This window comes from Strongylocentrotus purpuratus, unplaced genomic scaffold (genome assembly GCF_000002235.5).
Source record: "Strongylocentrotus purpuratus isolate Spur 01 unplaced genomic scaffold, Spur_5.0 spur5_contig_867, whole genome shotgun sequence".
NCBI classification, from domain to species: domain Eukaryota; kingdom Metazoa; phylum Echinodermata; class Echinoidea; order Camarodonta; family Strongylocentrotidae; genus Strongylocentrotus; species Strongylocentrotus purpuratus.
The window spans coordinates 1407771-1422027 of record NW_022145576.1 but is presented as its reverse complement, the minus strand read 5'-3'; the positions used below and the strand labels follow the sequence as shown (position 1 = coordinate 1422027).

General features: G+C 38.9%; 1 protein-coding gene across 1 annotated transcript; it reads right to left on the bottom strand.

The window, feature by feature from the left end:
- Positions 1–1043: 1043 nt before the first annotated feature.
- On the bottom strand, positions 1044–3769 carry LOC591043 (dynein light chain LC6, flagellar outer arm). Its single transcript, XM_030975762.1, has 2 exons — positions 3699–3769; positions 1044–1374 (listed from the first exon to the last, which is right to left on the bottom strand). The coding sequence occupies exon 2, from the start codon at positions 1353–1355 to the stop codon at positions 1086–1088; it is 270 nt and encodes an 89-aa protein (XP_030831622.1). The 5' UTR covers positions 1356–1374; positions 3699–3769; the 3' UTR covers positions 1044–1085.
- Between the last annotated feature and the right edge of the window lie 10488 nt (positions 3770–14257).

Genomic DNA, 14257 nt, shown 5'->3' with positions numbered 1-14257 from the left:
GAGGAAAAAAAGGGATAGACTGTAGACAGCACAATTTTTAATGAAGGGAGGATGGAAGAGATGAAACATCATGCACAACCATTCTTTTTCGGTAAAAATGAAAAGGTCCTTAATTATGTAATAACTGAAAACCTTTTCAGATGCGCCTTTCCAACTCGCTCAATAAAAATTTGTCCCTCCCGTATAGGAGGACATTTCTAGAATGCCACAGCGCCTTGTCAGAGTAGCTTGGCTTATGCCGGAGTAACAATGAATAGTATCGCACTCAGAAACGGTAATATTAAAGCACTTTATAAATGTTGCTTTTATTATTCATTAATATTATTATTATGTCGACCAAAAATATGTCTATATAATTTGTTTGTGGCATAACAATCCAATGAATGGGCGATTCAACTTCACAGGTTTTCGCAACCTTCATGGAAAGCCCCTCATATAATCTTTGTAAACATAGTTAAAATTGACCGTTACTTTGTATATTTTGATTTTTATATTGCGAAATAAAATTGAATTGAACTGAAAACTGAAATGAGGTCTTGCTCTGTTGAATCCTGCCGTTTTAGAAGAGAATTGTGAAAAGAAAAAAGAAATCTCGAAGCCTAAGGATTATATGTGATGGTGCTGATTCGTTGGGAAAATTCATTCAAGAGTTAATCCGAGCACAATCACAGGTATGAAATCATTTATGATGTACTTTGGCGGATGGTCTAAGCTCAAATGCAAATGGATGCTATAAGACTAAGATCTAACAGTAAGTAGACCCAGAGCTTTCATCTTGAAACAAGATCCAAACCATTGGATAAGAAACAAAATCATTTTATGATACAGTAAATCTTCATCATATATTTTTTCTGAAATACAAATTAAAAAATAACAATTGACATGTGAAGTACTCAATAACGTTCAATCTGAAAGTGAATATCGGAGTAACTCCACAAAATAGTCGACCTAAAACTGTACATCGTACAGTTCTTCGGACAACCTCAGTACCTCAAGACTGAAACAAGTAACTTCAACAAACGTTTTCAACTCCATCACAAAAGATGAACAAGCATTATGTGTAATGTTAGTAAGACACGAAGCCATCATCCCGACTTGAAAAGAAGCACCGCCACTTGTCCGAGGTAGAAATAGATGAAATGCTTGGTCTCGTGCGTCACGTAGCTGCCGAAGTTGCGGCCGACGATGCAATGCCAGGTTGGGTTGTACTTCTTGTCGAACTCCTTCTTGATGTAGGCGGCGATGTCCTTCTCGATGTTGAACTTCTCGAGGGCTTGGGTGGCGCAGTCCACTGCGTCCTGCTGCATGTCTTCCGGCATGTCAGCATTCTTGATCACGGCCTTGCGTTCAGACATGATGACAGTCAATATCAGGCTGATCGTAGAGACCAAGAGAAAAGAAAAGAACAAATGATAATCAAGGATATTTTCCGGTCGGACGATATTTTTTTTTTCTTTCTGCAATCTGATCTAATAATCGTGGGATTAACTTCATCAAGTCCACTTGTTACATCGTTCAAGATTTAAAGACAATTTATATAAGTCCAACCGTTAGATCTAAGTATACAAAACGAAAGTATGAGTATTAAGAGAACTGGGGGCGTTCACAAAGATCCTAAGTTGGACCTAACAATTATGGAAAGCCGTTAGCATCTTTGAAAACATTTTGTAAAAGTTATTTCAAAAGGCATAAAATGTTGATTCAAATTATTCATATCATCATGGAGATTTCATGTTCTTGACGTGGAATTTATGAAAAGTCTAAAATACTTGAATTTTTGCTTTTGGAAATATTTAATTTTAAGGCTACAATTTAGCTCTCCATAATTTTTAAGTCAACTTAGAGTTAAGTTCGACTTAGGATCTTTGTGAAACACCCCAGGTACCGTCATTTTCCGCAAATATCCCCAAAAGCGCTACTTTTACTTCCATTTTCCTTTCTCATGAGTGCCCTTCCCTATCCGATAAGTGCTGGGTTTTATTTCAAAATGAGTGCATTTATCATAGAAGGAGAATGAAGAAACTACATGGAAATTACTGTCGGAAAAGGGGAAGAAGCAGGAGAAAAGAGAAAGCGACTGGATGGAGGAGAAGGTAAATAAATGAAACTGAAAGAGATGTGAATATTTAGAGGAACAAGGCCACCCAAGGAAAATTAAGACAGAACAAAAAAATTGTCTTCAAGACTCACCGGGCGTTCTATTCGGGCAGCTGTCCCCCCCCCCCCCCCCCCCCCCCCCAAAAAAAAAAAAAAAATCAACGAGAAAGGGATATGGAAAGAAAGGGAAAAGAAGAAGAAATAATAAATAAGAAAAAGGGGGAGATCAAGAGGAAAGAGAATTAAGAATGTAAGAAAGGAAGTAAAATAACAATTAGGAGCGAAATTAATTACAGATCCATTTTGGACCCATTTTGAAAAACCCGTTAAATTCTAAAAACAAACAAAAGAAACAAACAGCCGACAAATTGGTCCACTAAACCTTTAGATAGGACTACCCAGTATTGAAAAGGAAATGGGCGCATTTCATAAGTTAAAAGGGAACTTTTTGAGAAGTACAAACTTGCACTTTTTGAAAATTGGGACGAATGTGCCCCTTCCCCAGGAGTGCCTCCTTCTCCGACCATATTATCAATTATCATTTTCCTTTGAAGTGGATAGGTCTAGATCTAGACTAGTCTAAAAAAAATCTATAGATCTAGGGTCTATCCTCTAGATCTAGATCTAGATCTAGACTCTAGATCAAGTCGACATCTCTAGAAAAGGGGAAACAAATTAAATCTGGAAGTGGAACTGAAATGTAGGTTTATTTCAACAGAGACAGCCAGATCTAGTCCTAGACATGTTTGGACAGTTCTCATATTTTTGTTAAAACTTTCTAGACTCTAGACTAGATCTAATTTCCCTTTTTCGTTAGGCCTAGTGCTTTTACTTAGTTTTGCTTTTTAGTTTCGGCGCCATTCATTGACTTCAAAATGAAATAAAAATGGAATCGGCGTGCGCCGATGTCATCCGGGTGTCATCCGCTAGAAATTTAGAATATACAATTCAATAGATCTAAGTTAGGGTCTAGGCCTAAACCCCTTGCCGTTACTTTTCGGTTCTCATGCCTTGGTTGTGATTAAACTCTAACAAATAAATAAGACCAAGGTTTATTAAACAAACCAACTTTAGATCTACCGTCGAACAAAAGTCAGCTCATTATCTAGCAGCATGAGATTGAAGGTTTACACCAAAGGTTTACATCCTAAGGTTTACACCCTAAGGGACAACTCGACATCGACTACCAATCTTACACCAACCCTAAGCCAGACAGACGTAGACGAGGACACTCCAATCAATTTGAAATTCGCCACACCAACTCGGACGTATTTGTATAGCTCTAGGGCCTATGCCAACTCATATTTCCCAAGGACTGTAATTGTAAAGACATGGAACAACCTACAACAAGCAATCATCGACCAAACCTCCCCGCTCTCATTTAAAAATGCAGTTACTAAAGAACTTTTTTCCAAAATGTAATCGTCCACCCTTCACCACCTCCAGTCAAAACTCTTCTTCGGAGTATTTAGGAGGAAAAGAATCCAAGATCCAAGATCCTAAAGTTTTAGTTTTCTTACTCTTAGTCGAGTCGCGCGGTTGAGTCTCACTCTCAGCTCAACTCATGAACTAAGCTGTTGGCGTTGCTTATTTATGCTCACCTTTAACCTTATGGAGAATGATAAGCTCTGAGCTAAGATGACTGTTAATTGCAAAAACCTCACTGCCTGGTCCTTTGAACTGATCTTGGTTAAAAGTTGTGAAATCGACGAATCTTTGAAACTCTATTTCCTGTTTTCTAGAGTCAAATCTAGTAAGTAGGAGTTCATCTGGCATCCAAGTTATTACGAATCTCAGCAAACAATGGCATAATTGTTGCGCTTACTTGCGCGCATTTTGAGCAATTTATTATGCATATGTGCGCAGAATTATATGCGCGTTTTCGTAGCTTTTAACAGTAGCTTTTAACAGTCAAAAGGTTGACAAACTTTTCGTCAGGTTTGACGTCACAAAGCGTCGCATATTTCGTCACAAAAGCAAGTGCGCGTAACAATGGCTTTGACGTCACAATACCCAGTGTTTGTCAATATTGGGTGATTTCAAGTTCGGTGTCGAAAGCAGATATTGGTGTTGCGAAAAACCAACACCAACACCGAACTTGAAATCACTTATTGAACACGATAGCCATAAACTGCTTTAGAAAAATCATCCTAAAAGCTCTAAAGCAATTTTAATAGAATAGCCTTGTGCGTGCGTCAACTAAGTAAAAGTGCGAACGTGACAGTGACGTATTACGTAATCTGAACATGATTTCTATGGTACATATTATATTGAAATTGCAATTGAGTTGATGTTTTGGAAAGAGTTGCGAACATGTTTTTGGCATCTTATAATCAATTTGCGACATGCTCTTTGCAGTAGTAATACATGTAGTAAAATACCTTTATCACAAATTGACCCTTCTGTGACATTTTCAACATCTATCTTGACATTGTGTGATTGTTATCAATGTCATTTACGCATTGCGATATTGCATCCATGTTAAATTCACCTTTAAAAAATAATATTAGGAATAATAACTGAATATTTTCATCTCTAAGACGTGAAGAGAATTCCGATCTGTATCAGGATCTGTATGATGATGTGAAAGAGCGCCATCTAGCCATTCCAAGTATGCCTGCAAAACCAAGGTGAAAGCTTCCTGGTGATTCGCTAACTAAACAATAGTTACTATTATTTCTTCCTTAATAATTTAGAATACTTGTTTGTTATAGAGTTCTAGTATAATCATGAAGCTCGGTTACTAGATCAGTTTTTATGGATAGGTCGAAATTAATCAATTAGCCTACGAGAAATGTTATACTGAACTTCATTCGAATTATGATCATAAGCAAAGACAATGCAGAGCAAACATCTATTGGCATGAAGTTGAAGAGCGCCATCCCTCGACCTGTCTTTCATATCCTTGAAAACAAAAAAAAAGCACAAAGCGTGCAGTTCTAGAAAACACCATTTTTTACGTTTCAAAGTAACACATTTCTTGTTTTAAAGAGATTTTTTTTTCTTTTTTTTTTCGTTTACATTTTACAAAATATTCGAATATAATATGACATTGGTATGAATGAATCCAAAAAATGATGCTGAGAATACAAGATAATGGAGTGGATACAAGGAATAGTGAGAGATATGAGATTGGGATTGAGAAGAAGTAAGAAACAAGGGGGAACAATGATGATAATAATAATGAGAAGGAGGAGGTAGAAAGGAAGACAATTGGAAAAAAATATGAAGTTGCCGTGTGATGAAAATAAATCGACTGCTAAAAAATGATAATAGCGTGATAGTGCAGGATAAGAAGGACGATATAATCATAATTTATTTATATATGACAATTCTCTCTTTCTCTCTCTCTCTCTCTCTCTCTATCTCTCTCTCCCTCTCTATAAATATATACATTCTCTCCCTCTCTATAAATATATACATATAATTAATAATATGAAAGACTACATGAATAGTGACATCAAAAGAGATATGAGGGAACTAAATCTGACAGCGTTTCAAACATGGAATAGAGGAGAGTGGAGACGACGAGTTTGGGTCACCTGCTAAGGGAGATGGTTCATGTAATACATTATTGTAGTAGTAGTAGTAGTAGTAGTAGTAGATAATATCAATAGAAGATAGATAATTAGACCGACGACGGTTATTACGAAATGTCCATATGGTTGTCTTATCCTTCGTTATTTTATATTTCATGTGCTTAAATATATACATGTATAGTTGATCTCAAATGAGGTGGCAACGATTTATTCACTGCTCAGTCACACAGAGTTCTGACGACGATCTTTGTGAATTGAAGCTTCATGAAATGAATGACGATGATGGTGGTGATGATAGTAAAAATATTAACAATAATGATGATGATGATGATGATGATAATAATATTAATAATAACAATAATGACGATAATAATAAAAAAATTATAATGATGATAATGGTAATAATTATTATAATAATGATAATAATAATGATAATAGCATTGATGATAATGATAATAGTGGCTTGGTGTCCAAATAATGAAAGCCCTATATCTAAACCCTTCTCCCCCATAATGTTCGTTTAAATAACTAAACAAAAATATAAAGCCTCAATGAGAGTCAAAATTATCTTTTTTCCAACCCATAGCTAACCGAGGGAGACAATGATGACAGTAATGATTACTATTTATATAGGCCTAATATCATAGGCCTGCCATGGTTCATGGCTTGCCTTCTTTTGAAGAACTTAAAAAAAAAAATCATGATTGTTTTTGAAGTCTTGTAAAGACGCGAATCAATGTCTAAAACGTTGGCTCTGGAGAGGTGCCAACTGAGTTTGTATGGTGAAGGTATTTATAGTTTTATAGCACAGATCGATATGGGTTTATAATCATTGTCGTATATAAATCCCAATGCATGCTAGAGCACCCTTTTCTGCATGTAAAGTCCCAAGATACAATGGACTGAATTGAGCAGCGCATCGAATTTGCATACCGTCGACTGAAGCCATTCTTTGCCATACACGTCTGATGGGGGTCCCTTTGTGTTCCCCACAATAATCGGGGCTGATTTGGCCCCCGAGGGGTGAAAAAATCCCTCCCATTCCAATTCAAACTCTGAATAGAGGGGCAATTAGGCATTAAGACCTCACCTTCAAATAATGCTTATCTACTTTTCCACTATCTTCTCCCAAATCTGAGGCTGGAAATAAAAAATGATAGCATTCACAAACAAGTTATATATGTATGTCAACTCATTTTGAATATATTGAAACGTGAACGGAACAGAATAACTAACATGAAAAACTTGTTGCATGTATTAATCATGGAACACGAATTGAAAATGTATCACTGTTATAAACGGATACTGATTGTTTTAATGGTTCGAACAAACTTTAGGGTATTCCACGGCATGTAATTTGACACGACGAAAGACATTCTGTCTTTGAATGCAATCATACTTTTGCTGATTGAAAATGCGCCAAAGTCTTTTATCTTGCATTGGTTAAACTGGCAATGCGGAACAAAACCTCTTTCCATTTGAATAGTACGTGCATGGAAAAGACCAAAAGCAAAGAGGGGAAAAAAGTTTGAATGACTCCACCAAAAAAGTTCAAGGTTCTCGTTGAGCCCCGCTCGCGTTCCGCTACACTACGCTTAGCTGCCAATCTTTCTCGGAGAATGGGCTCCGTTGTTGACTCGTGCATTCAAAGGTTGATATCTCACCGTAGCTTTACAAAGGCCAGTTGTCACGGGCGGGCAAGCTGATAATGACTTGCCGTGTATCGGGATTTAGCTCCGCTAATAGCACTTTGATTGCATTGAGATAGAGATAATGCCTTGTCTATACAACCTAAGTTTTGAGTGGCATCACCCGGAACAGTACTAGAAGACGAACGCGTCGACCAGGTACAATCATCTTTGCAGTCAGTCATCGAAATTGAAGCGTCTCGTTCAAATGATTCAATTTCGCTTCAGATCGGCGGTTCGGCCGCGCCGGAAATTTTTGATCGTGAGCAAGTAGTACCGAGTTTCTGCTTTTCTTGAGCCCCGCCTTGGCCGGCCGATGCGATGTCAGCTTACTCGTACGGACGTGGGGCGGCTAGTCAGTTTACTGGAGGTGGAGGGAGAGGACAAGTTTCTTATCAAACGAACGCTAATGCCGCGGCGGCCCGTCCGTCTAGCGAGCACAGTTACGGAGCCATGGCATACCCGCATATACCTTCCATCAACGAGTCTGCCGAATTCGGGGGAAATTATGCAGCTCCTCTCAATTCTTATCAGAGACAATCGCAGAATCAATCTCAGCGGATGAACTCAAATATTCTTGGAGGAGATAATCGTACTTTTCCAGCTCCGAATATGGAAGCAAGCGCATACAATCGTCATTCAAATACAGCCCTGCAATCGGGGTATTCATCGACGGGCGCCTCGACCCCCAATCGACGGTCATCCGTCCCCCCGAATGTCGGCATCAACTCTTTGTCGAATATGCAACGCTCGAATTCGTACTCTGGTTCTTCAACAGACCCTGCATATTCGAATAGAAACTCTGGGATGGCACAATCTTCTTATCCACAACCCAACATGTCTAATCAATCTCCACATTATGGAGAAGGCTTTGCAGGGCCATATGCTTCTCAACACCAGCAGTCAGCCGCTTATAATCGGACAAATTCAATGATGAAATCAGGTGAGATGTGGGATAGGACAAATCAAACGCGATTGGGACAGGCTTCATTTTCCAATCCTCATTCAGTGAACACGCATTTTCCACATAAAACTGCTTCAAACCAGTATCACCACAGTGGGATGCAGTATCCATCTTCTCAAACTCAAAATACCAACACCCAAATGTATGCTGCCAATAATACATCTGGGATGCATACTTCCGCTGGCATGAACATGAGTGGTGATGGGTCCACATCAACGTCAGATTTGGGAATTAGAGGGAATCAGTGTGTGAATTCTGGTGCTATGATGGGCCAGGCATATGGGAACAATCAGGCAATGTACAGCTCTTCCATGGGTGCGAGAATGAGAATGCCAAATCAACGCTCGTCGGTGTCGGGAGGAGGCATGTACAACTCCATGTCGGGTGGAAACCAAGTACCAGGGTCACTGCAAAAACTGAGACATTATGGACCAATGCCGAACTCCAGTTCAGGCTATTCCAGGACTAGTACTAGACCAGGCAATATGCAAACCAATGTTGGTACAGTGAGAAATACTGCAGGCAGTGCTTCGAATACAATGGGGATGCAGGGAGGATGGCAAGCTAATAATAGTGCGTCACAAAGTGGTTATGCCCAATATTCTCAGAATCAAACCAACATGTCTACAAATGTGCCTTTTAATGGACTTCCGCATAACAGCAATATGCAGATACAACAACAACCAATGAGCTACAACAATAACATGGGCATGTCGAACCAACAGCAGCAAACGCCTAAACCGCAGAATTTCTCAGGGTCAGTACAGCCTAGTCCCTCGATGGATAATCTGTCGGCTCCGAGTGGGGTGTATGCACCGAGTGCGCCCAACACTGGCTCTGCGCCGTATCCTTCAACCGCTTGCCCGGAAAAAGTAGATTCTTCCTCGGCTGAATTCCCCAACAACATCTCTGCCGCTGAAACCGAAGCGATGATTCAGCAATTGAACCAAGATCGCATTTTCAGTGCCGAATTAGAGAAGCTTGCCAGACTGTCGCGTAATCCTACAGCCGAAGACTTCATCGCGGACCCCACAGGGGCTACACCTGTGTCTGGTACTGGTGAGCCTGCGAAGTCTTCTTGTGCAGGTTCCAGTACTTTCCAATCTCCCACCAGTATCGATGAGTTATTAGATGGTGGAGGCTGTGTTGCATCTTCAGCAGGTACTGAAAACCCTCAGTGTGTAGTTAACTCTAATGTAAACCTTTCGCATGCAAACTCTCATATGCAGTCCCCGAGTGCGTCCGTTTCGGGATCTTTCCAATCAGGGAGTGGAGTTGTAGCGAATCAAAGTCAGTCGGACCAAGGGGCTTCCTCTTCCTCAGCACCTCACACGCCGAATAGTACTGCAAATGCTGGCAAGTCTGCTCAGAACAAAGCACGCCTCAAAAGTGACAAAGTTCAAGACTGTGATATAAATCAAGGCAAAGCTGTTGAAGGCAATGAAAATTCTGTGCATCATTTACAGCGAATGACTCAGTCTATCAAGGATACTAGCAAGCAGGATGATTTGATGAAGGTTGCAAATTCTCAGCATGCTGAGTATTTGAGCCACTCTTCAAGCGATAATTATGGATCACAGAATTGCATCGCTGCTCTTTCGGCTGCCTGCCGTAACATCATTGCCGACATGGACAGCTCCATGCCTAAACAGAATAGTGGGCAGAAAGTTCAGAGTCCACTGGGTGGAAAGAATCCCAAGTTTGATGGGGCATCGGGGTTTGGGTCTAAATCGGATGCTCTTTCGGGCTTTGGAAGTGGTCCCCCTTCAGTAAACAGCATGGGAGATCAATTTGTTGCGCCAAGTAGCTGCATGATGACGGCTCCTCCAAACTGTATGCCGATGGATTCTTACGCTGCATTTCCAAACAACTTCAACGGTGCTAACCCCATGCCAATGCCAGACTTTCAAGGGAAATACCATGATTTTTTAGAGCAGAGTCTACCGATGCAGATGTCTGGTAGGAGAATGGAGGAGAAACCACGAAAGGGGCGTAGGAGGAGAAAGTCTGACGAGTTCTCCACGGAACAGCTCATCTCGTGCAGCATGAACCCTGTCAAACCAAAGCGAAAGTACCGCAAGAGATCAACTCAGAATCCACCCAGTGTGGAATCCATGGAAGGTCCACTTTCTGTTGATAATGTTGTGTTCACACCACTCAGCGAGAATGGTTCCCATCAAGCTGACGACATGGGATATCGTTCTGCCACCCAAACGCCAAATTCTGCTCCCAACTCATGGGGAATGGATGTGAAAATGTCGTGTTCAGACTCGATAAGTATGGCAATGTCAATAGCGGATGGAAATCAAATTGAGCATGTTTCGCAAGATTTGTTGGATAGCGTGTTTTCTCCTGATACAACAATGTCGAGTACTACTAATCAAGATATGCCAGAGTCTGGAAATTGTGTTCCGCAAGGTTCGTCCCCCATCATGCATCATAACCAGTCCCCCCTCGGTCCCCCGCATCTCAACAACAATCATCCTTTAAGTGCGGATCATAAACACAACATGTTTCCACCGCAGTCTAACAATACTGTATCTTCCACCGGAGAAGCAAATTGTCAGTTTATCTCGACGTCCACCCACTCTGTAAATGGTAATGTGAAACACAAAGATGTCGAGGAGGCACATCCTCTTGAAATCCTGCAAGCTCAGATAAAAATCCAGCGAAAACAGTTCAATTTGGGAGAAACGCAACAATCGCAAGCAGCAAAAAACAATGAGAAAAATAGCAAGGTTGAAAACGCTTTGCCTAGTGATCTGGAGATGGATAATTTGTTATCAAGCGAGGAAACTGCATGGTATCTTTCAGAGGATCAACCTAAAGACCAAGTAGGAGGAGGAGGAGGAGGATTATGGGAAGATCTGTGCCCAAAAGGTCAGACAAACACTTCCTCTAAACCTTTGCTTTTGGCTATGCAGTCATGATTGTTTTATTCGCTGAGCTTCTGTTTTGCCACCTCATTCTCTAACATTCCATTGAAGTTCTTCACCAAAGTTGGATTGTTTTGTTTGTTCAAGTTATTTTGCATGCAGCTTCAAAGTTCAACTAACTGACTATGCTTCATCATGCTTTTTCTGTGTTCAAAATCATATACGTGCAGCCCTTTGTTTGTTCTTACTTCCAAGTACATTGTGCGGATATTAATGTTGCATCCTTTAAAATGCTGTGGAATAGCTTGGAAAAAAAACACCGGACTTCATGGATTGTACTCGGACTAATCATACTTCTCCAACACTTCTTTCAGTACTATTTTGTTTAATTAAAAATAGTTTGGAATATTGTTTAATTTATTGACATGTTAGTGACAAGATTGTTCCCTTTCTTGTCATTTTATCACAAAATGGTTAATAAAGGCATAGTTTTGGGAAAAATGATGACCACTTTCAAAATTCAGAGAAGAGTTTCCCTAAAAGTGCAGACAAAAGTCGACCTGTTCATTAGGCCGAGGTAAACAGAGGCATTTTTTTGAAAACGAGGAATCTCCTTTCCATGATAATGTGTAAGATCATTGACTTATCAGATATTCCAACTAAATGAGTTGAAATTGTGTGTGTGACAAAATAATTACATGTATTTCAATAAAATTGAAATACTAAAATGTGAGTTAATGCAACATTACCCCTGCATACAAAAGCAATGTATTTTTCAATTTGTAAAATAATGTATAAAGTATCAAAAGAAAGGACATACCCGGTACATGTACATGTAATTCAGTGAATGAGTTTAAAACAAAAAAAAGCCAAGTTCTTTGTCTTTGTCATGCTGCATTAGCATGTAAAACAAGTAGGCTTACCGTTCAATCTAATCCCATGCCTTAGATGTAGACCACTAGACCAGTCTAAAAGTAATTTGCAGAGTAAAGTTTGAGCCTGTATCTTATCTTTCATATTTCATTTGTCCCCCCCCCCCTCCCCCTTGCCCTATGATGGTGCAGATGCCTTTTCAGGGTCAAACATTAATTTCTTGTTTTAAACCAACCATGCCACCTTTCAACCACATAATTGCTGATCCAGTACATTGCTGTGGGGAGCATAGACAGTTCAAACCACAAATACCAACAAAAAAGAAGGATTATTCCATATAAATATATATACCAGTAAAGCAAAGAAATAGCTGGCTCACCGGGATAGCATTCCTTTCCTATGACTATTCATTTTCAAGACCTTATCCTGCTTTACCGTAAAAAATTTATTCCTTCCACCATATTTCATAAAAAGGGCTTTAAGAGTTTAAAAAAATGATCTGTGGGTCAGTTGAGTTTTGGATGAATTTCATTTATGTACCGTAGATAGATTCAGACTTACAGTAAACAACTAAATAATTCATACCCCTTGTAAATTTGTTTTTTTGTTTTTTGTAATCTAAGAATGAAAGGTTGACTGGTTGAATAAGGGTCTTTGTTTAATACTTTTAGTTGTAAGCTTTAATATGTCACATTCTCAAGAAACACACATGTAAATCAAGAAAAGTCAATTTTTCACATACTTAAACAATTACAAAAGGGTAATTTAGTTATTAACTGAACATGTAATATGGTTCATAAAGACACGCAACACATCAGATTCTTGTTTAAAATCGAAATGTCAGCAATGTAGGTTGTCCAAGGAGAGATTCATGGCCTGAATGTCTTACATGTACATGTACATTGTGGAGTCGATATTTATGATTGTTAAAATATATACATGGTTAGATATTGATCAATGATCGTGTTTATGAAGCAGTATTACAGTTAAAGTTTATGAACATCTTCTGTGCATGTTGTGCACCGGCATCGTACAAGTTTTGAAGTCAATCTTCAGAATTTAAGATGAAGTACACACCATACATGTGTTAAAGGGCAATCTAAGGTCGTTTGTATGAAAGCAGAAATCTAAGATAAACAGAATGGCAAAAGTTTGAAATAAATCAGACCAATAATAAGAAAGTTATGAATGTTTGAAATATGAGATCACCTACATGTATTAGAGTATGCGAATCTCAAATTGGCAGTTTGGTCAGTGGATTTGTGGTATTCTCAGATAACTCCCCCATTTTTGGTGTACAAAAGTTTCATTAATTTCTGTATTTCTCATCAGTGTTTGGGCACTACTCAAAATATATTTGGGATAGCATATTATCATACCTGTAGGTCCTCTCAAGAGAAAAGAACCTCCTGAGTCAAACATTTTTGAAAAATTGAAACGTTAGTAATTTTATGTGTTGGAACGAATTTGGAAAGTTGTCTGCCTCTACATCACAGAGACATTACAGATTCAGCCAATTTGAAGAGCACATACCTACAAATGTACATGTATTGTTTAAAACTTTAAAAAAAACACAACTTTCTCATTTTCGGTTGAATGCTCCCTTTAATATTTCATTGAAAGTGTTATTTTTGTTGGAAACTGATCACTGTGCTCCTCACAATACAGTTTAGGCCTCTAATCTCTATATTCTAAGTCCTAACCTTGTTATGAAACTTTATCATTGTTCATCGATAAGGCTCTTTCAGATATGTTGCATTAAACCACCGCAAAAAAAAAAATCCTCAGCATTTTTTTTATTGGTACATGGATGGCAACTGCATGCAATAACAACTCCTGAGCATATTCACTAAGCTCTGGTATACAATAAGGTAGACAGTTTTTAGACATGTGAAGCATACAGTAGTAAAATTTACGTCACCATAAAAATAATGATTGCTTTTGCCACGCATATCTGAACGAGCCAATAATGCTTTTGAGACTCACATGGAAACATGTTCATAGGGAAGAATACATGTAGATTATGGTTACCGTATTTGATAACCTTCCCAGGACTTTTGTGTCTTCATATAAACTCTATATTGATAAGTTCTTATCAAAGAGCTGTACTCTGTGCAAGCAAAGTTGTGAACACTTCCAAGTTCCAACTTGCTTTAAGAAGGAAGTCTTTAGACACTGCTAGTTTTTCAAAACTGATTACATCCAATGAACAAAGAGAGC

Excerpts from the sequence above, each read along its gene's own strand:
- LOC591043 (XM_030975762.1), bottom strand. The coding sequence starts at position 1,355 with ATGTCTGAACGCAAGGCCGTGATCAAGAATGCTGACATGCCGGAAGAC.